We start from the raw sequence: 25,469 nt of genomic DNA on the forward strand, positions 1-25,469 counted from the left end.
GTTACATGAACGGATAGTAACAGACAAAAATAACTGTTACGGCGCTAAATTTGAAAAAAGATGAGCATATAACATGACCGTGGCAATCTAAAAGAAGCACGGATACGTGGGGAAAACAGTAAGTAAGTATACCAAATAACCATGGATGAATTCATTTTTCTGCACATTTTCTAAATTTTCTATGCTAATCAGTATATACTTTGTTATATGGTAGTGAGAAATAAAGCCTTGTGTTTGCTTTCAAGAGTGGCTGCTCTGATTTCACTGACATCTTTTTTACATTCTTTTCCCGTTTGTTTCCTGGGCTTGTCTGTCCTCAGGACCTTCTGCTTTCCTTACCTTCTCTCTCCGCTAAAGCCTCACCTCTCCATCCGCGGATCCCTCTCACTTTCCTTTGAATGCTCCTCCACACAAGCGTCCTCGCGAGGCTCCTGAATCACTTCCCTGTCCCTTCCTTGTTTCTGGCATGCAGAGCCCAGGAGCGTCAGTTTCTGAACTCAGAGGTTAAGGAAATCGCCCTTTCCTGGGCCCTGGAGGAAGCAGCCCGCCCTTCCGCAGTTCTGTTGAGCTCGTGCTGTGGTGGGAGGAGGACAGGCTGGCCTGGGCGGCGTCTCTAGGGCGGTGCAGTGTCGCCTGGGGCTGCTCCATGTCTAGTGCAGTGGGGTCCCTGGGCTTCCGCCTGAGTTTAACCCAGGGAAATTTGTAGCTGGGCGACTTGGCGCAGACGCCGCGGGGAGGCTGGGCGGGGTGGGTGGGAAGCCGCTTCAGCTGGCCCCTGACAGTGGGACCCAGCAAGGCGCTGCACCACCCCGACAGCAGTTTCCTCATCCCCACAGGGAGGAATTTGGAAAAGCACAGTTTTTACATAATTTATATTTTTCTCCGCTGTACTAATCAGAGTTAAATAACATAAGATAGCGTTACATGATGTAACGTCAGCATGATGATTTTAAATGACGTAGAAGCAGTACGGCTGTGTCGGTGTTGATGCTGCTCGAGTCGCGCTCAGGGCTCTGCACCCAGCTGTTGAGCGTGCGGTGGTGGCGTTGACTTGGCTCGGAAGGAAGTGTGTGCTGGACGCGGGCGAGAGGCTCAGCAGGTCGGGTGGTGACGCAGTCTGCTGAGTGGGAAAGAGTCGCAGCCCTTCCGTGAGTGCTCCGCCTGCGCCTGACGTGGTCACTCGCCCTCCTCGCGTCTTGTGGGGACAAGAACCTGCCCCTCCCGGTTCTGGGGTCTTTGCTGCTGCCACCCGGCGGTGGCCCCCAACACGGCTTGCACTCGGGCTCGCCAAGGATGCACCTCGCCGCTCTCTTAGTCCAAGGACTCGGATTGCAGAAGGTTTATATCTACCCAGTAAATTACGTTACTGAGTAGTCTATTTATCACTCAGGCTTGAGCTCAGGCAAAGCTTTGGAACCGCCTGACGTGACCAGGGTGATTGTTCTGAATTGACGGGCTCCACCCACGTGCCTGCCTCTCACGGCAGACAGATGATTTCACCGCGTTTTTCGAAATACTAATAATTGCTAGAAAGGCCCTCTTAGGACTTCAGTAGAACTCCTGAAGGTCTGGTTAGAAACTGTCCACAGCACTGGAGTCTGCGACTTCCCGTCACTTGACGCCAAGGAGGGTCGCGGTGCCCTGCTCCCAGCGTCTGGCGTCGATGCGCGAGTGAGCCCACACTGCCTCATGGCGCTCCTCTGGCTCAGCTTAGACTCTTCTTTAAATCTTCTCTCTCAAGTTTGTTAGTTTCTGCTGCTCTCTAAACAGATCCTGAAGTCACGGGGGCGGAGTTACATGTTCCTCTCTTTCGTACCTTACTCGTTCTCCCGCCAAATACTTGCTGAGCTCCTGTCGCGTCTGACCCGCCAGAAGCTGCTGGGGGTGAGGTAGAGTGTGGCGCAGACACGCCCTACCCTGGGGACGACATTTTGGGATTTCAGAAGCCCAGGTCTTAGGAAAAGGCAGAAGAAAACACCTTGAGAGACGGTATTTGAGGTGGGGGTCCCAGGGCAGAGGGCCCAGGGCCACAGCCTGCAGGTTCGCCGTGCTGCTTCCTGCACTCGACAGGCACGAGGTCACCTGGGCGTCCCGCCAGACGCAGACCCTGACCTGGGGGCCTGGGGGCTGCGTTTCCAGCAGTCCACAGGTTCCATGCTGGACAGGAAGCTTCTGACGACTGTTGCCTGTCGTTTTCCACGCGGGCCCCTCCACACTTTGCCTCGCAGGCAAGTGGGCCCCTGGGCCTCTTGGCCACGGCGCGGAAAGACACTTGATAACGTGGTCAAGGAAGGTTTGTCTGGTGATGACCCTGAAATAATTTAATCTTGCCCTTCCTCTTCACAGATGTGGAAACTAAGGCGAGGGAGTTATCACCTACCCAGGGTATGAGCTTGTTAGCAACAGAGTTAAGCCTGAAGTCAGGTGTCCCTCGAGGGCAGGAAGCGCCTGCGTCAGAGCTAGTGAGCACTTCCTACAGGAATGACCACCCGAGCCCCTCCTCAGAAACCCCAGGGGCCTGGGCCAGCACCTGTGTGCAGCCCCGCCCGCCCCTCCCTCCGGGCCCCCGCTGTCACGCTCGGCGGAGGCCCTGGAATCGGTGCTCGGTGCTGGTTAAGCTCTGACGGGGTGTGCGGTGAAGGGTGGAGGCAGGCAAGTGCTCGAACAGAACAGGGTGAGCTCCAGTCCAATTCCTTTGTTGGTACGTTCCGCTCATGTTTTGCAGGTACCAGGTAGTTTTTATTATCTCCTCTCTTCAGATAGTCGAGAGCCCTCCAGGGTTAGGGTCGCAGGTTGGTTTCGTTGTCAGGTTTGTCCTGGGGCCTCCCCGGCACCTAGTAATTGCTCGTTGGAGTGTGGAGCCACACTCAGGGTTCGTTTGCTGCCCGGCTCCACGTGACCTTGGCCACGTCACCTCACCTCCGTGTGCCTCACTGTTTTCATCTGAAAGTGGGGACGTGGCGAACCCGACCTCTGAGGTTAGATTTTGTTCATTTACATCTATGGGGGAGAACGTACGTATGTAACATTACATATGTGTGTGGTGCGTGTGCGAACAGCCCCTGTGACAATGCCCGGCACGTGTAAGCGTTGTACAGGTGTTCGTTGTGTCAAGAATGTGACGTTGGATGTGTGACCCAGGAGTCGCTCCCTAAACGATCAGGCGTGTGTCCCTTACTGGACACATGCACGTATGACCTCTGTATGGTGCCAGGCGGGAGGCTGCCTGTCGTCACTAACGTGTGTGATGTGCTGTCTTTAAGGTGTGGAGGATATCCTTGCAAGGGCCGTGCTACATGACCCTGCTGATGGTCGCGTTTGGCTTGCTGTGGGGACACCTGTTACAGATCGGACCCACGCAGAGTGTCTTCATCTCTACCTGCCTCTCCTTGTCGAGCACGCCCTTAGTGTCCCGCTTCCTCGCGGGCAGTGCCCGGGCAGAGAAAGAAGGTAGGTGGTGGCGTGTCCCCCATACGTGGAGTTGCTGTTCGCGCGGCTCGAATTCACGGTCGCGGGCCTGTCTCCCTCCTGGGGCCTTGCCGACGGGCCAGGGTGCTTAGGCACGTTCCAGGAGCAGGACGTCCCGCGACGTCGGCTGCTCCTCTTGACCGAGGTGCGCCCTGCCCTGCACACACCTGCAGGCTCGTTGGAGGGCCAGAGAGGAGGTGGACCGAGATGGAAAGAAGCCAGTCTGCACTGAGCAGTGTGCTGCGCACCCGGGGGCCTGAGAGGTCGATGCCCACTGTTTCCCTGCTTCTGTTCTGGCAAGAACTGGGGATTGACACGCCTTTCATACTTTTTTCCTATAAAATCGAGGTTCTTTGGTAATGAAAGGTATTTCCAACTCTTACTCGTTGGCTGTAGTTTGATCTGAGTCTGTGAGAGGCTTGCTGCGGCTGCCGTGGGGAGCCCTGGCAGCACGACGTCTTGCTCAGGTGCATTGTCACCTTGCTCTGTAATAGTAAAACACAGGGTCACAATGTCAACGCAACTTCACACGGATACTCACCTGCACTGAACAGAAGAGAAAGTAGGAACAGAGAAAACCAAAGTGACGTGGCTGCCTCCCCAGCAGAGCCACACTGCTCTGGGCAGGAGCGGAGGGCCCGCCGTGCTCTGGGCCCACCTGTGTGCTCGCTGCATGACCTGGGCGTTGTACTTTCCACTGGGGAACGGAGGGTGAGAAACCTCCTAAAAATCTGCTGCCTCCTCCCAGACCCAAGGGAGCAGGGGGACACAGACGCAACCCCCTGCCCCAGCAGTATCTGGACCAGCCGCCCCTGCCCTGGGGATGGTCCAGGCATCCCTGTGGGCTGCTGCAGGCAGACCCCGTCGTGAGACCTCAGCAAAGACTGACCGGGGCCGAGGGAGACCCCTGACCCCAAAGGGACCAAGTGTGAGAGCAACTCACACCTGGGCTCAGCTGCACTTGTGAAGAAATCTCGTGCTAGAAAAGGCAGCTACTAATCCCAACAGTCACAATGTGAGTTCCCCTTATTATGAAAAACCCTAATAAACACCAAAATAAGCATGCTTGCAACACTGGAAACGTACATGACGGAATCTGTCTATGTAATGAGATTAGTCACAGCACAGTTCAGACAGGAAAGAGGACAGCACATGTAAGAACTCGGAGACTTAACCGGCAGGCTAGACAGGAGGGCAGGGCAGGGTAGGAGTCCCGGGAGACACCGGAGAAGACACCTGGTGGTCATTCAGAATCGGAGGGAGACATGAGCCCTTAAGGTGAAAGCACATCTCCAAAACTGGACAGAAAAACGGAAATAAATTCACCCTGGATATGTCATAATACACAGCAGAGCCCCAAGGACAAGAGAAACATCTCAGCACCTGTCAGGAAAGACAGGTGGTCTAAAAAGACATTTCTCAGGTAGGTAGATACATAGGAGGAAAGGATCGATACTCAGAGCGTGTCAAGAACCATCAGTCCGAACAAAAAAGTAGCCCAGTAGGAAAATAGCCAGCGTCTGAGCAGGTGACTTACAGAAAGGAAACCGAGTGATCAGTAAACACGTGACAAGATGCTGCACCTCACTGTACTCGGGGAGTACGGAGTGATGGCGCCGAGATGCCGTTCACGTGACGGAGCCGGCAGGGTTTTAAACTGACGCGCCTCGCGTCGGCAAGATCGTGGAGTTCCCGGTGGAATGTAAATTGGTTCAGCCCCTTTGGAGAACAACTTTGCAAACAGAAAATTCCATTTCTAGACACGTATCCTAGAAAATTCTTGCAAATGTACAAGAATATTCAAAACAGCATTATTTTTAATAGCAAAAAAATTGAAAAGCGACCGAGTGTCAGTGGTATGCCGGATAACTAAATCGTGCTGTGATCATGTGGAAGTACCGCAGGAGAAAACGAATCAATCCTACGGTGCTGAGGGAAAAACACCAGATACAGAGGCCAGCATGCGGTGGAATACCGTGTGTAACGGGTGAAAGCATGTGAGAAGAGTGAGAGAGAAATCCCAAGGTAGCATGGCAGGGTTAGTTAGGGGTTAGGGTCAGGGTCCGGGGTTAGGGTTAGGGTTAGGGTAGCGCTGGCAGAGAAGGCCCTGCGCGTGGCGGGGAGGGACGCGCAGCTGGGCTGTCGGCATTTCCCTTTCGTGGGGCGGGTGATGGTCGGAGTTGTCCACTTCACACTTTGCACCTTTTCTATCCAAAGTGTTTTATGATGGTTGTTTTAGAAACGACAGAACCGCTAAGAAGTGGAAACGAACCTGTCCTTGCTAAAGCCTGTGTTTTGTCGCTGTGGTCAGGTGGTGAGTTCGAAGTCAGGAGGTGTGAGTCCTCTGACTTTGTTCTCTTTCTCAGTGTTGTTTTGGCCATTTGGGATCTCTTGAGATTCCGTGTGAATTTTAGGGTGGGTTTTCCCATTTTTTCAGAAAGCACTGGGATTTTGATAGGAATTGCATTGAATTTGTGGTAGTCGTTTGGCCAGTGTTGTCATCTAAACAATGTTAAATCTTCAGTGCACGAACACAGGATGTCTTTTCGTTAATTTGTTTCTTCTTACATGTCTTTTAGTAGTGCTTTGACATTTTCAGTGTACAAGTTTTTTTGCCTCCTTGGTTAGCTTTATTCCTAAGTATTTTACTCTTTTTGATCTATTGTAAATGGAATTGTTTTCTTAATCTCCTTTTCAGATTGTTCCTTGTTAGTGTGTAGAAATGCAACTGATTTTTGTGTGTTGCTTTTGTGCCCTGCAGCTTTGCGAATTGGTTTATTAGCTCTAACAGGTTTTTTGTGTGTGGGAAATCTTTAGGGTTTTCTGCACGTAAAGTAACGTCATCTGTTACCGACAGCGTTTGATTCTTCCTCTCCGATTCTGATCCCAGCTTCACACCCTAGAGATGCACACGGAGATTTATGGCTCGTAGGATGTCTGGGATTTCCCTCGAGAGGACAGGATAGAGGTTAATACATGCAAGAAGATTAGTCATGAGTCGATCATTGAGACTGTATTATCTGTTCCTAGAGATGCATTGTATCATTCTTTCTACTTTTGCATAGTTTGAAATTTTTATTAAGAATTTCTGGTTAGTGCGTTTTAAAATTCTAAGCCAAGATACTTTGCTCACCAGCAACTTAATTTTATGTAGTAAGTAAATCAAGCTCCCTGAAAGGGTTGCCTGAACTTGCCATCAAAATGAGATTTTTGCTGGCAGTGAGGGTTTGTGTTTTTGTTTAGTTCTGCTTTTTATATAATCTTATTCCGTGAGACTGGTCTTTAAAAACAGTTTTTGTAAAAATAAAAAATACCTTGTTTTGGGGTGGGAGTTTAATTTTCAGAAGCACATTCAAAGAGTCCAAAGCCAGAATTGTGTGATTGACATGGAGACATCGGGAGGCGTGTGCACCGTGCTGGATTCACGGAAAACGCGGCGCTTCCCTTTCTTCCTACCAGCCAGGCACGGCGACAGCCCTCTGTCCCGTGTGTCCACCGAGCCCGCGTGTGTCTCACCCGGAGCAGGTGTTCACTGGGGTGGAGGCGGGTCTGCACACGTGGGACACAGCACTGGTCCCCGACAGGCTGAGGCAGGCCTCTCTGGAGCCGCTCGGGGAAGGCGCACAGGTCGGAGGCGAAGCTGCTGCATGTGTTTCTGGGCACAGAGCGAGACTGGCGTGGCTGTCCAAGCCCGTCGTCTCCTGATTCTCCCGTCATCTCTTTGCAATGGCCTTTTCCTGTAAGCGTTTCGTTCTGTCTCGGTTGTCAGTTTTACACGTGTGGAGTTGTTCGTAGTGTTCCTCTATCGTCCTTCTGTTAGGGGAACTTCTGAGAAATGGTATTAGAAAACGTCTGGGAAATTCCGCTAAAACCGCAAAACAGTTAAGCAAAGTTATAAGCCTGTCACAAAACAAATGCCTGTAAAAACTACTGCTAATTGGCTATCTTTTGAATCCTGTTGCTAATTGGTTAACCACTTATGCTTGTATGCTATTGGATGTATGTAACCCAAAAAAGTATAAAACTAGACAAAAATAAGGAAGCGGGGCTCAGAATTTGGAGACAAGTCTCCTCTGGGCCCGCCGGCGAATAAAACGCTGACTCTCCAACACTCCGCGTGCCGCTCGGTTATTCCCTTCGGGACGGGTCGCTGTAACACTTGCTGTAACTCTTCGATGTCGCAGGGTCTGTGGTGCTGTCCTGTTTCATTCCTGATGGTGGCACTTGGCATCTTCTCTTTCTTTTCCCTTTGTTAGTCTTTCTAGGGGCTTGGCAGTTTTACTAAGTAGTGGAAATAAAACATTCTGGTGATTCGCTTCAGAAAAAGTTTCTGGCTGTTAAAGTGCTTCAGTGTTTGTTCTCCGAGATTTTAAAGTCTGAAGTACCAGATTATCTGGATTATCGTGGAAACGTGCACGACCGCATGTCCACTCGGGACATTAGCTTGCGGTCAACCTGTGTCTTCAGTCACTTCTCTCCCCACGCAGGCGACATCGACTACAGCACCGTGCTGCTCGGGATGCTGGTGGCGCAGGACGTGCAGCTGGGGCTGTTCATAGCCGTCCTGCCGACTCTCATCCAAGCCGGAGCCGGCGCGTCCGCCAGGTAAACGTCTGCTAGACGAAGTTGTTCTCATTTGAAATCGTTGGTATATAAAAATCCTGTTTCATGCCTTTTTCCAGAGAGACGTTCAGAGTTCGCATGGCGCAGGCTTGTGAGCACAGAAGGGTGTGGGTTATGCTGCGTGTAACGTACATCGCGAGGATGCCAGCCAGGAAAGGGATGCACCTGGAAAGTCCAGGTGCCCTGCGAAGTGTGAGGGTGTGCTGCTTGTGGCATAGGACTGAAAGCTCGGGTTGGCTTTAAGCAAATATACTATAATTTATGCACATAAATATTGTACCTTAAGTGTCTCCGGAGAATGCATTTATTACGTCTCTTGCAGTAAGGATACAAATGGTCCAAAGTTAGTAGACTTTTTGGAAATTTCTTTTGGAACCAGTTTGAACACTAAGACTTGTCTTGTGTACTTCGTTTCTTCCTTTCTGATCTGAACGCTTCAGGTTTTTTCTTGCCGTGTTGCACTGGCTGGAACCTCCAGCAAGATCCCATGAGAGGGCACCTTGCCTGGCTCTTGGCTGCAGGGGCGGGTCACTCTGACCGCTGAGCACCGCGTTAGCTGTAGGTTTTTGTAAATATTCTTCGTCACGATGAGGAAGTCGCCCTCTGTTCCTCGTTTGCTGACGGTGTTTACCACTGTATTTTGTCAGGTGCTGTCTCTGTGCCAGTTGGTGGGGTCGTGCACTTTTTCTTCTCTGGCTAGTTGACATGGCGGGTAACACGGATCGAGTTTTGAAAATTGAACCAGCCTTGCACACCTGGAGTAAATCCTATTTGGTCTACGCATATAATTATTTTTATACATCACTGCATTCAGTTTGCTAATTTATTGAGGATTTTGGGTCTAAGTTCATGAGAGAGATTGGTGTGTAGTTCTCTTTTTTTATATATACTTTGTATCTGGTTCAGGTATTAAGAGTCATACTAGGTTCATAAAATGATTTTGGAAGTATCCCTTCCTCTTTATTTTCTGGAAAACGTTACATAAAATTGATGTTAATTCTCCCTTAGTATTTGGTGGAGTTCTTCAGGAAAATCATGTGGGTCGTGAGATTCTTTCCGGGGAATTTGCTTGAATTGCAAATTGAATTTGCGTAATAGTTACAGAGCTATCGAAAGTATCTAGTTCATGTTGTGGAGTTGTGGTAGTTTAGCTTTTGGAGGAATTGTTCCATTCCGTCCTGGTCGTCAGTTTTGCGTGTGTATGGCTGCCTGTGGTCTTCCTTCGTCATTGTGACATCTGCAGGTCTGTGGTGATACCCTCGTTTCATTCCTGATATTGGTACTTTGCGTCTTCTCTTTTTCCTTTGTTAGTTTTCCCAGGGGTTTGGTGATTTTATTATCCTTTTCAGAGAACCAGTTCTTTGTTTCATTGATTTTTCTCTATTTTTCTGTATTCAATTTCATTGGTTTCTACCCTTATCTTTATTATTTTCTTCCTTCTACTTGCTTTGGGTTTATTTTGCTTTTTCTAGGTTCTCCTGGTGTAAACGTAGATTATTGATTTGGAATGTTTCTTGTCGTGTAAGCATTTAGTGCTATAAATTTCCCTCTCAGCATGGTTTTAGCTGCATCTCATATATTTTGATATGTTGCATTTTTCATTCTAAATTTCCTTTGATGCTTCCTCTTTGACCCATGGATTGTTTAGAAGTGCTGCTTAATTTCAGTCATTTGGAGATTTTCTGTTGTCTTTCTGTTACTGATTTCCAGGTTGACTCCACCGTGGTCAGAGAACACTTTGTACGATTTTTAGTTCTGTAAATTTGTTGAGGTTTGTTTTATGGCCTGTGGAAAAGGCTCCAAAGTCACTTGGGGAAACGTGGGGTCCGCCGAAAACCAAGGGGGCAATCCACCGAAGGCCGGGGAACCCCGTGGGGCCGGGCCGGGCCCCCCGTTCCGCCGCCCCCCCAGTGCCGAAGGCCAACGGGCCCAAAGCCCCAACTGCCAACGGAAGGTTGGCCGCCTCCCCCCGAACGCCCGCCGGTTCCGCCCCGGGGGGTTGGGGCTCCTGCGTGGTGCGCGCATTTAGGGTCCTTCTGTCTTCCTGGCGGAGTCATCTCGTCGTCATGCGATATCCTTTCTGTTCTCAGCAATTTTCCTCCCTTCGTCTTACTCTATCTGTTACTAACATGGTCCCTCCTGCTGCTGTGGTTGCTGTCTGCAATGCTGTCTTTCCCGTGTGTTTGCCTCCAGCCTGCTCATGCTGTCGTGTTGGAGGTGGGTTTCCTGTGGGCAAATGTCGCCCGGATGATTTTTTTCAAGTCCACTCAGCCAATCTCTGTCTTTTAACTGGTGTTTAGACCACGTACATTTCAGGAAAATATCGATACGTCAGGACCTAAATCTGCATTTTATTATCTGTTTTCTTTTTGTTTTCTGTTTGCTGTTCCTCCTTTTCTTTTTTCTCATGTCCCTGTGGGTTACTCGCATGTTTTTAGGGCCTGACTTAGGTTTATTTGTCATGTTTTGAGTGTCTTGCTGTGTGTAGTTTCTCGGGAGTTGCCCGGTGTCACGTGGGCACACGCAGCTCGGCAGAGCTGGCTGGAATCAGTGTGTGGCCACTTTGTGTGACGTGCAAACACCTCGTTTCTGTTTAGCTCCCTTCCCCCTACCCGTTGAACACAGTCATGGCTGCGCGACAACACTGCGGTCAGCAACAGAGCACACGTGTGACGGAGGTCCCATCGGGTCGTAGTGGAGCTGACAGTCCTGTTGCCTGGTGACGTCACAGCTGTCACATGTTGAGGCGCAGTGTGCTTCTCGCGTGCCTGTGGCGATGCTGGTGTAAGCAGACCTCCCGCTCTGCCAGCCAGACTTGCACGTGTGTGTTCAAGTGTCGTTATTCGTCATAGTTAATAGGTATTGAGAATGTAATTGTCTATCCGCTAACGAATGGATATACAAAGTGTGATACATCCATACAGTGAAATGTTATTCAGCTATAAAAAAGAATGAAGCGCTGATTCATACTATAGTGTGGATGAACCCTGAAAACATGATCTCAGTGAAAAAAGCCAGACACAAAGGCCACATACCGTATGATTCCATTTGTATGAAATGCTCGCGACAGGCAAATCCTCAGAGACAGAAAGTGGATCAGTGGTTGCCAGGGGCTGGGAGTGGGGAGTGGGTGCTTGCAGGCGCAGGATTTCTCCTGGGGTGACGAACTGTTCTAAGTTTGATTGTGGCGATGCTTGTGCAACTTTGTGAATATCGTAGAAGCCATTGAATCGTATACTTCATGTGGATGAGGGTATGGTATGTGAATCATATCTCAAAGCTGTTACAAGGTAGACGTGATGTTATTTTAACCGCATGCAGAAGAAAATGAGTGAAGAGGTTAGAAATATACCTGCAGCGCGGTTTTAATGATTTTCTCCTGGGAGACTAGTAGGTTTGTGATAATTTTCCCCCTACTATATATACTTCTTTATTTTTTAGGAAAACCTCTCTTCTAGTTTTAATAACCAGGGAAAATTTATATTTAAAAAATCAAAGAAATAAAATGAGTGTTCTCCTTGTCACGCTTTAGTCAGGGTTCATCTCGACCTTTCCCAAGGGAAGGAACGAGCTGCTTCCCTCCAAGCATCGCCCAGGCAGAGAGCCGGACACGGAGGCCAGTACCAAAGAGCTGGGCCTGGCTCTGGCTCAGGCCGGCAGCCCCAGCACTTGGGGAGGCCGAGGAGGGAGCATCGCTGGAGGTTGCAGGGAGCTGTGGTCGCACCACTGCACTCCAGCCTGTGCGACAGAGCAAGACCTTGTCTCTAAAAAAACTAAAATAAAACAATGAAAAAGAAAACCGGAAAAAGATATTTACATACATACTAAAGGAAGAGGGGGCCGGGCGCGGCGGCTCACGCCTGCAATCCTAGCTCTCTGGGAGGCTGAGGCAGGAAGATGGCTTGAGCCCAGGAGTTTGAGGTTGCTGTGAGCTAGGCTGACGCCACAGCACTCACTGTAGCCTGGGCAACAAAAACGAGACTGTCTCAAAAAAAAAAAGAAAGAGGGTTATGTTTTTATGTTATAAAGATGCCTTATACATTAATAAGAAAAATGTGAGTGATGCGTTGTAAAAGCAGCTGAGCAGCACGAGCATTTACTATAGAGACGAGTCAGGTACCGAATGCTCCCTGGCACCACGGAAGGACAGGGGCCCTCTTACCTCCCATGCTGTGACCGTTACAGTCGATGCTGCCCAGCGCAGGGGAGCGGGTGCTCTCGGGCACGGCTGGTGGTGGGGGTTGGAGCAGCCTCCTGGCAGCTCCTTGGACAGTGTCATCCTAAAGTAAGATCTGCGTCCCTCCCCACCCCCTCGGGGAGAGTTCATCATGACACGAAATGTGCCTCTCTGCACCAAGCCCCTCGGACGGCGTCCACCATGCGTAGACCGCGCCTCCCTGCGCCAGCCCCCACTGCGTGCAGGAGCGTGCCCCGCGGGACGCCTCATCACCGCGGCGTAGCAGGGACCAGCACCAGCCTTGTGCCTGGCTGAGTGAGTGCTGGCACATGTGTCTGGGACGCTCACGCAGCGTTCAGACGCACTGGACGGGCGCTGGCTGACACGGAGCCTTCCCCAGAACGTGTTATGTAGAAGATGACTCGCCGGCTACTCGGGCGAGGCCGCCTGGTGCGCAGGCTACAGCCGGAGGGGGTGGCCAAGGTGCCTGGGCCCACCGCAGGCCCAGGGGCTGCCCAACGCTCCCCACGAGCTGTGTGGGCCTCTGTGGACGGCGGGTGGGGGGTTAGTAGAGCTGTGGAGGGAGGGCCGGCAGCCCAGCTCAGTGGTGGCCACAGTGCCGGGCACGGGCCGGACCCGGCCAGGCCTGCCGAGGACTGTGGGGCCCTGGCTGTGCGGGGCGGCTGGTCTGTGTGGGGCAGTTCCCGCCAGGGCTGCAGACGTGGGCTGTCCGTCCCTGTCCACAGACGTGGGCTCTTCTGAAGGACTCGGGACTTTCTTCCCCCGGCGTTTCTCGCATACCTGTCGTTGGTTTTTTCAGTCCATCTTTCTCGGCTTCAAGCCCCACTCTGTTCCGATGCCCCAGGAAATGGGGCAGCTTGAGGTGTGTGTTTCCAGCGCGGCTGTTTGGCGCTAGGCTGCAGTGAAGAAACTCCCAGGACTGAGACAGGCTTCTTCCGCCGAGGAGACGTTTAAACCAGTTTGGACTGAATGGTGGATAGCTGAGTTTAAAAATACACGTGCGTGTGTAAAGATGACACACACACAGCGGTGCCTTTCTTGTGACAATCTGTAGGCTGAGATCCTAACCATCCTGAGATCCAGGAGCATGTTCTAAAAAGAGCGTAGCAGAGTCTCAGCGCTCGACGCAAACTTCGGGGCTCCCGACTCGGGAGTAGGGGCGTTCTGCTGCAGGCGGCGGCATCCTCTAGTTGGGCCGCGAGTGTCGGAACTGCAGTGCAACTTCCACGGTGACGAGGCCTCGCGAGGACCGTCGGGCTGGTTCCTGGGGAGGAGCTTTCTTACCAAGCCTCCGCGACGCAGGAAGGCCGCCAGTTGGGAGTTCTCACATCCGAGAAAGTGTGTTTGCTCCGAAGTATTGATGGCAAAACGATCCGCCTTCTTTCTGTATTCGATTTAAGTAACTTAATTTCTGAAATTAGTATGACTCATGGGTTTTAGTATTTGAAAATAAAAATGTGTATGATTTGGGTAATTTGTTTTGCGACATGGTAAAGAAAAAAGCGAAAATCACTTTATCGAGTTTCAGAGAGAAAGGTTGCGGGAGTGGGGTGACGTGTCTGTCTCTTCTTCCCTAGCGTGGCCATGGCATTGCTGCGGATGCTGGTCTTGACCGGCCAGATTCTGTTTTCGCTGGCCGCCGTCCTGCTTCTGTGTGTTGTCATGAAGACTTACCTCGTGGGACCGTATTACCGAAGGCTGCACGTGGAAAGCAAAGGGAACAAGGAGATCCTCATCCTGGGAATATCTGCCCTCGTCTTCTTCATGTTAACGGTAATTCTCAAATTATGTCATTTATACGGTCTGATTTATCATCTGTTTCACTGAAAGCTTGTGATCAGTTCTTGATCTTTTCATTTTAATGGTCGTTAAGATATTTGAAACACTGACTAGTGTTTCTAATTTCGTACGCAGTTACCATGCTGCCCGTCAGCACGCGGTGCAGCGAGCTCGGCCCGTTGATCTGTTTTGACTCCTGCTCTTAAGCACTTTGCTAAAATGCTGTTTGTGAGTGCTGCAGCAAAAACACATCCGTGATCGTAAAAGCCTCAAACACCAACATCAAGCCATGTCACTCTGCCTTAAACTTTCAAATAGCTTTGCAACTGAAACGTAAGATTACGTCTTGAAAATAATTTTTAGTTGTTTGCTGATAACCAGCCAGTTAACAGTGCAGCTTCTGCTGCCGTACGTGCGTGACAGGCTTGAAAGGTTCGCTGTGGGAAGCAGCTTCTCCCGGTGGCGAGGACGGGCTCTTCCTGAGAGCAAGAAATGCCCTCGGACGCCCTTGGGCGGTCGAAATAGGGACGTCGCCAGGCACTTTGCCACAGAGCCCAGCAACTGCGCTTCTGGACATTTACCCGGAGAAGTGAACTCACTTCACACCTTGATTAGTATTAGCCAGAAACGGTCGGAACATCCTCCAGTGGGTGAATGCCAAACCGTGCGACAAGCGCACCATGGGACGCTCGCCGCAGTGAACCCACACGGCACCCGCTGGTATCCGACGGTGCCGGGTGGAGAAGCCAGCCCCGAGGCCGCGTGCCGTGTGGCCCATTCGTGACGCGACGGAATTCAGAAACTGAGGGACAGTGGGTGGTGGCCAGGAGACGGAGGGGCTGGGTGGGTCGGTGTGCTGCGTCCTCGTGCCGTCCCCGCCGGGGTCCTGGCTCTGGCTGCGCCTGTCGTGTGGCAGGCTGTCACCTTGGGGAAGTGAAGCAAAGGGCGCAGGAGAATCCTGCGTTATTTCTTAAAACTGCACGTGAATGGATAATTGTCTCAAAAGTTTCAGTTAAAGAAGTAAATTAAAAATTAATTTTTGTATGTGGTATTTCACAATGTTGGAGGAAGACCTCGATCCGCTTCTGCCCAAAGCTGCTCCTAGTGACTCTGTTTCTCGAACGTGACTCATTTAAGCTTTCGCCCTGCTTCATCCATCCAGAGCGCTTTTCCCTTTGAAAGGAACTGCGACAAATCCGTCTCACCCGGGCAGCCTCCGCGCTCCTTCCAAGCAGCTCCACGAGCGGAAACATCCTCTCCCCGCTGGTGCTCCGCTGCCTGCCGCGTCTGACAGCATTCGCGGAGCACCTGAGCTGCTGCACCTCCCGAGTCCCCTCCTGGCTCCGTGCATCTGTCACGGCTTGTTCTTCCACCGCAGGTGCCGGGGCTGTGCACGCGCGGGGCTGTGCACACACGTGGCTGTCGTTGACAAGGCCTCAGCACATCTCACACTTGGGTTTGAAACGCGATTTCGTGTCTGCCGCGTGCACGGTGTGTCTGAGATGGAGGGGCTGGGTCAGAGCGCGGGTGCTTGGCTCGGGTAACTGCCCCAGTGTCTCCGAAGCGCTGGACTGACTCGCACCTCCAGAGAGCTCCCGCCCACGGCCCCGCCAACCTTGCTCCCGGGGTGTGGCGCCTCGGGGTTCGGCCTCACTTCCCTGGTTTCAGGGGCGTCTGGGCGTCCACTATGGACGTGCCTGTCACAGTCTCCAGGCGGTTTTCTGTAGGGTGGTGATTTTCTTACTCGTTTGTAAAGATTCTTCATATATATTCTGGCAAATTTTTTGTCTTTGTTTTTTTTATTTTTTTACTGAGGTGAAATTCACATGGCATAAAATTCATTTCAACATTTTAAAGTGTGCATCCTAGCGGCGTTGAGCGTGTTCACAGTGCTGCGCCCATCACCGCTGTCTAGTCACGGAGCATTTCCGTCACCCCGAAGAAAGCCTGTACCCCCAATTCTCCCCTCATCCCTCATGACCTCGCATCTGCGGCCTGCCCCGCGGACTCGCTGCGTCTGGACGTTGGGGGAAGCGGCGTCGTGCACGTGTGGCCTTGGCGCCTGGCTCTTTGACTCGACTGTCCTCAGCGTTCGTCCGCGGCGGAGAGGCGCCCGCGCCCGCGCCCCTCCGTGCCAGACGTGTCCGCGCCAGTGTCTCCTGGCTGGTGGCTCGCCTTTGCGCTCTCAGTGGCATTGTGTGACAAACAGAAGTTCCTGGCTTCAGTGCAATCCGCGTGTCGGTGTTCTGGGTTTGGTCAGCACTTCCCGGGTTCTGCGGGAAGATCTCTGTGCCCTGAAGCCGCGAGGCCGCTCCCTGTCATCGTCTCAGTGCGCGGCTCCACAGTCTGCTCAGACCCGCAGTCCGCCCGGGCGTGGCCGTGGAGTTCAGATGCGGTGGTGGACAGGACTTCACGGGCGTTGCTGAATGCCCGTGTTGGAAACCAAGTAGCCGCGTGTGCGCATGCGTGTGTGCTCTGCGTGTGCGTGTGTGTGTGAGGTATACATGCATGCGTGTGCTTTTTGAGTGGCAAGTGTACGAATGTGTGTTTTGTGAGTGGTGTGTATGTGCACATGTATGCTTCCTGAGTGGTGTCTACACGTGTGTGTGGTGTGCTTGTTTCTGGCTCTGCGTGTGTCCCTCTGCTCACCTGCCCCGACGTGCGCCGCAGCTTGATACCTGGCTGTGTCCAGGCCCCAGCTTTGTCCATGTCCGGGCGGCCTTGGCCACCCCCACGCTCCTCCCACGTCCACGTGAGTTTTTAGACGCAGCTTGTCGGTTTCCACACACGAGGCGTCTCGTCGACACCCCCGTGGGTCTGCCGCCCGTTGAGGGAGACCGCCCCGTGTGGCGTTGAGCTTCCCGCGGCTTGTTTCAGCCGTGCGTGCGTCTGCGCAGTGTGTCGCAGTGTTGGGTGTAGAGCTTCTGCATTCTGTTGGATTTATTTCTCAGGATTCAGTGTTTATTGATGCTATTATAAATGGTCTTTTTTTTTTAAAGTTCATTTTCTGTTTGTTATTGCTCTCTTCCATAGTTTTATTTTCTTGAAATGAGAACCATCTTTCGCGTTGTTTTGTGCCAGAAAGCCTCAGTAAGAATGTGTGAAGCCTCGCGTGAACAGGGCTGTAGTTACAGGCTTGCGGGTCACGTCTGTGCTTCGCTCTGATCCGGCTCACGCTCGTGCGTTGTCAGACCAGCCGTTTCTGGATTCGCTGGTGGTTTTCTCTGGTTCGTGACACCTCAGGGCTTGCTGGCTGGCTTTGCACACTCGGGTTTGAGGTGGGGATGCGACTGCGTTGTCCAGGTCACCTTGGGCTGTTGGTTGAGTCAGGGCAAAGAACATGAATCACAAATGCTGGAAATGAGTTTCGGGAGACGCTCTTACTCCAGAGGTTCACGGCAGTCTACACGAGTGTTTCGCGTGTTTCAAAGTAGCATTGTTCTGGTGTGGTGGTTTCGATGGCCACGTCCTCCCGCAGGCCCCTCCTCCGGCTTTGCTGGCGGACGCGGGCTGCGTCGCGATGCCCCCCGTCCGTCTCGGTGCCCGTGTTCCTGCGGGATCTCAGGCACCTGCGCCATGTCCTCGTGTAACGTTCGGCCTCCCTCCCTCAGGTCACAGAGCTGCTGGATGTGTCCATGGAGCTGGGCTGTTTCCTGGCCGGAGCGCTCATCTCTTCCCAGGGCCACATGGCCACCGAGGAGATCACGTCCTACACCGAGCCCATCCGTGACTTCCTGGCCATCGTTTTCTTCGCGTCAATAGGTCGTCTTTCCTTTTCCCATTACGACTGTGTCTGTGAAGTGCTTGCAGATTGGGTCTGGATGTGTGTGTGTGTGTGTGCGCATGCTTGTGTTTTATGCAGCAGAAAGTGACTTTGAAAGTTAAATATATTCCATGTATCTCAATTTGGATTGCTAGTAGCCAGAAACTGTTGTATATTTTTCTAGGGTGTGAGGGGAAATCTTATTTTAAAAGAGAGAAAAGAGGCCCTAGAGCCCATGGATTAGCACTGTGCGTCCCAAGTTGATCAGCGCTGAGGGCCACCGTGGGCGGGCACTGAGATGGGGTTAGCCACTCAGACTGACGCGTCAAAGTGGTGAGTTTTGAGGAAATAAGAATTTTGACACAAAAAACTTAACTGGAGCACGTCCAGGTGGCTGCTCTGGAAACCTCCATAGTCAGGGTCTCGGGAGCAGCAGGCTGGAGAGGTAACTTGATAACAGAAAAAATCACGTGGACGCCCAGTGTCAGGACCATCCACCGGGCATCTGTCCACGCAAGCACGTCCGCTGTCCGAGACGCTCAGGCGCCCGCCGCAGGTCCACAGACTCAGCGCAGCTCCTGAAAGACTGAAAATCGAGCAGCTGATTCGGAAACGTACTTGGAAGCGTGAGGGGCCCTGCGAATAGCCAAGATGGTCCCAGAGGGGCAGCCCAAAGTTGGGGCGTGCCCTGTGCCAGGCGAAATAGGCCCCGTTCAGCAGGGGCTTCGGGACCTGGCGGTTCTTGCTGCACAAGGTAGCGGCCGTGCCCAGTGTGGCCTCTGCTGACATTTGACCTTCCTCTTGCTGTCCCCTCCTCACTGTCCTCTCTCTGTGCCCCTCCTGACTCCCACGCCGGGCCACACCCCTGCTGACCCCAGCACCCCCCAGCTCCCCGCTGCTGACTCCCCCAGTCTTTGATTCGAGTCTTTAACCCATTTTGATTTGATTTTTCCGTATGTGAGAGATGGGGATCTAGTTTGATTCTTCCTAATATAGGTGTCCATTTGTTCAGCACCGTTTATTGAAGAGACTGTCCTTTCCTCATTGTTATGTTCTCGATGCCTTTGTCAAGGATGAGTTGGTTGTAAATGTGCGGATTTACATCTGGGCTCTCTGTGAGGTTACATTGGTCTGCGTGTCTGTTTTTACGCCAGTACCGTGCTGTTTTGGTTACTATAGCTGTGCAGTGCATTTTCAAGTCAGGTGTTGTGGTGCCTCCAGCTTTGTTCTCTTTGCTCAGGATGGCTTTGTCTATTCTGGGTCTTTTGTGGTTCTATACAGGTTTTAGGATTTTTTTTTTTTCTATGTCTGTGAAGAATGTCATTGGTATTTGGATAGGGATTGCATTGGATCTATAAATCGCTTTAGGCAGTGTTGCCATTTTAACAATAGTCTTCCAATCCACAAGCATGGAATATCTTTCTGGCTTTTTGGATCCTTTTCTGTTTCTTTCATCATAGTTTTATGATTTTCTTTGTATAGATCTTTCTCTTCTTCGGTTAGATTGATTCCTTGGTATTTTGTATATTTTGTAGCTATTGTAAATGGGATTTCTTTCTCGATTTCTTTGTCAGATTGTTAGCTGTTGGCAAATATAAGTGCTACTGATTTTTGTATATTGATTTGGTATCTTGCTACTTTACTGAATTTGTGTATCAGTTTAACACTTTTTTGGTGGAGTCTTTAGGTTTTTCTGGGTGTAAGACCATGTCGTCTGTGAACAAGGCTAATTTGACTTCTTTCCTTTCCAGTTTGGATGCCATTTATTCTTTCTCTTGCCTAATTACTCTGGCCAGGACTTCTAGTATTATGTGGAATAAAATCGGTGAAAGTGGCCATCCCTGTCTTGTTCCAGTCCTTAGAGGAAAGGCCTTCAATGTTTCTGTGTTAAGTGTGATGTTAGCCATGGGTCTGTCATCTGTGGCCTTTATTATTTTGAGGTATGTTCCTTTTGTACCCATTTTGGTGAGGTTTTTATGATGAAGGGCTATTAAATTTTAACAAATGCTTTTTTGACATCTGTTGAAATAATCACGTTTTTTTGTCCTTGATTCTGTGGATGTGAAGTATCGTGTTTATTGATTTGCACGTGTTGAACCACCCTTGCAAGCTGGGATGAAGCCCACTTGATCATGGTGGAGGATCTTTTCAGTGTGTTGTTGAATTCAGTTTGCTGGTATTTGGTTGAGGATTTTTGCATCTGTGTTCATCAGGGATGTTGGCCTGTGGTTTCTTTTTTTATCGTGTCCTTATCTGGTTTGGGGATCAGCGTTATTCTTACCTTGTAGAATGAATTGGAAGTGTTCCCTCTTCAATTTTTTGAAGAGTTTGAGTAGAATTGTTACCAGCTCTTCGAGTGCTCGGTAGAATTCAGCAGTGAATCCATCAGTTCCTGAGCTTTTCTCTGATTGGAGACTTTTTGTATTTTAAAATTATTATTCTTTTTTTTCCCCCTTGGTACCTGGTATACAACTATTTTCTTTTTCTTTTATATTTTAAAATTATTTTTCTTTTTTATTCAATTAGAGACATTTTATTACAGCTTTGATCTCGTTACTTGTTATTGGTTTGTTGAGGTTTTCTGTTTCTTTATAGTTTAATCCTGATAGGTTTTATGTGTCCAGGAATTTTTTTTTTTTTTTTTTTGAGACAGAGTCTCATTGTGTTGCCTGGGCCAGAGTGCCGTGGCATCATCCTAGCTCACAGCAACCTCAAACTCCTGGGCTCAAGCGATCCTCCTGCCTCAGCCTCCCGAGTAGCTGAGACTACAGGCATGCGCCACCATGCCCGGCTAATTTTTTCTATATATTTTTAGTTGTCCAATTAATTTCTTTCTAATTTTAGTAGAGACGGGATCTCACTCTTGCTCAGGCTGGTTTCGAATTCCTGAGCTCAAACAATCCGCCCGCCTCGGCCTCCCAGAGAGCTAGGATTACAGGCGTGAGCCACCGCGCCCGGCCTATGTCCAGGAATTTATTAATTTATTCTCGGTTTTCCAGTTTGTTGACATTTAGTCATTCACAATGGTTTCTTGTGATGCTTTGTGTTTCTGAGGTCTCAGTTGTTATCTTTTCTCATTTCTGATTTTATTTACTTGGTTTTTCTCTGTTTTCCTGAGTCTGTCTAAAGGTTTGCCAATTTTGTTTATCTTTTAAAAAAAACCATCTTTTCATTTCTTTGATCTTCTGTATTTTTTTTAGTTTCCATATCCTTTATTTCTGCTCTGATCTTTATTTCTTTCCTTCTGTGTCACTGATTTTGGCTTTGGTTGGTTCTTGCTTTTCGGGTTAGGGTGTCGATTTGGGGTCTTTCTACTTTTTGATACTCGGGTGCTGTTGGGTGTGTAGACATTTATAATTGTTGTATCTTCTTGCTAAGTTGACCGCTTTCTCATTACATAGTGACCTTCTGTGTCTATTTTTATGGTCTTTGATACACAGTGTATCTTAGCTAAGTATAGCTGCTCCTGCTCTTTTTCGGTTTCCACGTGTGAGGAATGTCTCTTTCCACCTTCCACCCTTCACTGTCCGTCTACGCGAGCCTTTATAGGTTAAGTGGGTTCCTTGAAGGCAGCGTATAGCTCGGTCTTGTTTCTTCATCCGTCAGCCACTCTGTGTCTTTCCGTGGAGAATCGAGCGCATTTACACTGTGCTACTATTGATAACGAAGGACTCACTACTGCCGTTTTGTTGCTTCTTTTCTGGTTACTTTGAGACTCTTCTCTTCCTTTCTTCCTTTGTGGTTGAGTGATTTTCTCAGGTAGTATGTTTTAATTTGTTGCTTTTTATTTTTAATGAATCTATTATGGGTTTTTGCGCTGTGGTTTCCACGAACATGTTTTTGCTTACAAAAAACATTGTATAGATAAAACAAGTTATTTTAAAGAGATGATGGGTTATTTTAGATCACAAATAAAAGAACAGAAATAAACAAAAGCAAAAACCCCACAAAAATTCTGTTCTTTAAGCCCATCCCCTCCACATTGTGTCTCTTGCTTGTCTCAACTCACGTTTTTATATCACTTGTGTCTTAACAGGTGGCTGCGTCTATTTTTTTTTTTTTTTTTATTGGTTGTCTGTGTCCAGAGTTACAGGGGGATTGTGTTTCAGACGTGTGTCCACGTGATTTTATAGGGGGTTTTAGACCTTGGAGAGGTTTCTTTTTGCACATCAGCGTTTTCTACTTTGAGACTGAAGAACTCCCGTTAGCACTTATAGCACAAGCCTGGTGGTGGCGAGTTCTCTCAGCTTTTGTCTGTCTGGGAAAGACTTTCCGTTCCCTCACGTTTGAGGGATGATTCTGTGGGTGCAGCATCCTTGGACGGCAGGCTTTTTCCCTGAGCGCCGTGACGATGTCCCGCTCCCTCCTGGCCGGAGTGTTTCTGCCGAGAGGTGTTGCCAGGAGGACCGGAGCTCCTTTCCATGTCGTCCGCCTCTTCTCCTGCTGCTTTTAGAACCCCTCTGAGTTCTGGACCTTTGAGAGTGTGCACATTAGATGCCCTGGGTGTCTCGCTTAGCTTGAATCCGGCGTTCCCAGGCCTTTGTGTACTGGATGTTTACGTCTTTCTCAAGTTGGAGAGTTTTCTGTCATCACTTCCGTGAATAAGCTTCCACCGCTCACTCGGTCTCAGCTCCCCCGTGAACACCAGCGATTCTTGGATTTGCTCTTTTGAGGCAACGTTCTGCCACTGGGCGGACAGAGGGCCTGAGTGGCCGCCATACGTGTCCACGTGTGGTTTCTGAGCGAGCGGGTGAGGCCCCAGGAGGAGCCTCGAGAGCAGAGAGAAAAAATATTTAGGGAAAATGTTTCCTGTTGTTCTTCCAAACGTGTGAGCCAAACAAAAAAGGAAAAGGGATGTTGGCAACAAGCGTCCTTGAGCGTGGCACCCCGGTGCTGGTGGGCTGTGCAGACAGGCTCGGGGCTCGTTTGCACCTTGGCTTGAACTCTCCCGTGAAGGGCAACCAGCCAAGCACCTCCCAGGCACCCTGTTGCGCCCTCTGCAGCGAGCCTGTTGGAGGGCGGTAGCTGGGATCGCACCAGGACCCGTGGGTGCACTGCGTCTGCTGGTCTTTGACGAGTGCACTTACAAGAATGTAGGACTTTTTTTTTGAGACAGAGTCTCGCTTTGTCACCCCAGGTAACGTGCAGTGGCGTCATCATAGCTCTCTGCAGCCTAAACTCCTGGGCTCAAGCGATCCTCCTGCCTCAGCCTCCCTAGTAGCTGGGACTGCAGGCACCACCAAGCCTGGCTAATTTTTCTATTTTTGGTAGAGATGGGGTCTCACTGTTGCTCGGGCTGGTCTCAAACTCCTGAGCTCCAGCAGTCCTCCCAGAGTGCTAGGATTGCCGCATTTAGTTCTTTTGTTGAAATAAGTTTCATGCACGCTTGGGTTGTAGCTGTATACTTGGGAGGTGATTGTGAACTGGTGGGAGCATGTTCCCTGGTCGTGAGTAACTTGTCTGGCCTGTTTCCCTGCAGGGCTGCACGTTTTCCCCACGTTTGTGGTGTACGAGCTCACGGTGTTGGTGTTCCTCACGCTGTCGGTGGTGCTCATGAAGGTAACTCGGGCCTGGTAGAGCCACGGTCCGCTGGGTCTCACGTGCCGCACGGCACAGCGTCCTTCCTGGGGGCCTGATTTCCAGCCAGTGACCGCGTCACGTGTGGGGAGCCCAGCCCTGCTCTGCATCTGGGGGGCCCGTTGACGGGGCTCTGCTTCTTCCAGCCGCTTCCTGCCCACATCTTGGGGGAGGCTCTTGCGCGCGGCTCGACCGCAGTGAGGAGGCAGGTTTGGGGCAGGCTCTGGGGGATGGTGTGTCAGTGTGGTCCATTGCCTCCGAATTGTGGATGCTGAAAACTGGGAATTCCCAAAAGTTGGGACGGGAGAAACTCCTTTCTAGATCCTCAAGATAGGTCCTTGGGTTGTAACGGTGACCCTTGCGCCAGACCCCTCCTCTGTGGCGGACGCCAGCGTCCGTTGTAAAGGCCTGAAACTTGCGTGGGTGCTTTCCCTTTGTCTCTTCTCGGTGACCAGAGGATCGAGTTGTCGTGTTAACGTGTGAGGTGTGATGACCTGTTCGGTCGCCACCTGGCTTTCTGGATTGCAAAATTTGACTTAGAATAGCTCCATTTTAAGGAGCCAGAATCTCTGGCGATTGTCGGGGTGCCCCACCAGCTCTGGGCTGCTTACCCCGGAGACGTGCGTCTCTATAGGAGCTTATTTTTTTAAATTTCCATCTTGGATGCTACGTAATATCTAATATTTAATACTGTTAGTTTAGTTTGGGATAAAGGCTTGTTTTCTGCTAGTGAAGCAAAATCCTGATTCTGCCGCTTTCTGTGTGGATTTATTTAAGATATTTCGCACTGTCTGGAGCCTTCTGGCATTTGAAGTGCCCGTGTGTGTGTTTGCTTACTCTGTGGGCTACTCAAGAACTATCGTGGCATCTTGGTGTTTTGTCTAGGTTTGCTGTTTGTGCATCTTAGTTATGTCTGGGCTTGTGCCTTCAGCGATGACGCGGTAACCGCTCTCGCAGTTTGTTTTGGCAGCGCTGGTCCTGACCCTCATCCTGCCGCAGAGCAGCCGCTGCATCAAGTGGATCGTGTCCGCGGGGCTCGCCCAGGTCAGCGAGTTTTCCTTCGTGCTGGGGAGCCGCGCGCGCAGGGCCGGCATCATCTCTCGGGAGGTGAGTGCCCGCGCCCAGCCTTGCACCCGCCGGCCCCCTGCTGACGCTGCGTGTGACCGTGCTGCCCCGTTGCAGGTGTACCTCCTCATACTGAGTGTGACCACGCTCAGCCTCCTCCTCGCCCCGGTGCTGTGGAGAGCTGCGACCACGAGGTGTGTGCCGAGACCAGAGAGACGGCCGAGTCTGTGACGCAGGAGACGGCCGCGGACCCCGGGCAGGGCCCTGGGTGGGGCAGTGAGCACTTCCAGCTGGGCGTCCTCGGGCCTCTTCCTCGGAACAGAAGAACAAGAGCAAAGACGTGGTGTTTTCCTGGCTTTTCAGGATATTGCTGTCATGTTGTAGAATTTTTCAGAGTAATTTATTTGTAGTCAGTTCACCATTCGCAGCAGAACTGTAACACTGCGTTTCACAGTCGCCTTGAATGTTTTGCCTGGACGTGCCTTTTCTTTCTGAAATTATTATTAACTTTCTATTGTTAATTCATGAGTTCATGATTTTTTTGGTAAAGAAGAAAAATTAGAAAGCTTTTTTAATTTATTGTACAGCTTTAGAATTATAATCCGTTGGTCAAATATTTGTTATTAAACATTGATGTGAAATGAAATTTTAATTCTGGCATTGAGTTTGGAAGGTTACTTTTGATCTTAAAGCCTATGTTTTCTAAAGTGAGACAAATATAGATGCTTATTTGCCTTTTATTTTGACTATTTTAAATAAAATACTTTCCTGTCAATTTCTGTAAGGTATAATCACTCTTAAAATATTTGGTTTTGAATCACAAGAGTATGCATTCTCTGATAAAAATCATCGATCACAGTATAATTAATTGAAATTTATTGAAGATCTGTTTTATTAAGTTTTGTGTTGAGTTAATCTTTGCATAAAACCTCAGCCAATTTTTTTATTCAGATGATTGCTATATCACCATACGAGTCTCTAAGAGGCCAAATTAAT

The 25,469-nt window shown here is 50.2% G+C and overlaps 1 protein-coding gene across 2 annotated transcripts in view; it reads left to right on the plus strand.

Annotated features, from left to right (window-relative positions):
* The window catches only part of TMCO3 (transmembrane and coiled-coil domains 3), a 39,950-nt gene extending 14,742 nt beyond the window's left edge, over positions 1 to 25,208 (plus strand). For both annotated transcript variants that reach the window (XM_012662830.1, XM_012662828.1), the window contains exons 7-13: positions 3,264 to 3,450; positions 7,956 to 8,073; positions 13,867 to 14,062; positions 17,680 to 17,830; positions 23,311 to 23,390; positions 24,366 to 24,515; positions 24,591 to 25,208. In XM_012662830.1, the coding sequence (XP_012518284.1) occupies positions 3,264 to 3,450; positions 7,956 to 8,073; positions 13,867 to 14,062; positions 17,680 to 17,830; positions 23,311 to 23,390; positions 24,366 to 24,515; positions 24,591 to 24,704 (996 nt within the window). In that variant the 3' untranslated portion in view covers positions 24,705 to 25,208. The remainder of the gene's footprint in view (positions 1 to 3,263; positions 3,451 to 7,955; positions 8,074 to 13,866; positions 14,063 to 17,679; positions 17,831 to 23,310; positions 23,391 to 24,365; positions 24,516 to 24,590) is intronic.
* The last annotated feature ends 261 nt before the right edge of the window (positions 25,209 to 25,469 follow it).

Source organism: Propithecus coquereli, unplaced genomic scaffold, assembly GCF_000956105.1.
Source record: "Propithecus coquereli isolate 6110/MARCELLA unplaced genomic scaffold, Pcoq_1.0 Scaffold782, whole genome shotgun sequence".
Classification (NCBI taxonomy): Eukaryota; Metazoa; Chordata; class Mammalia; order Primates; family Indriidae; genus Propithecus; species Propithecus coquereli.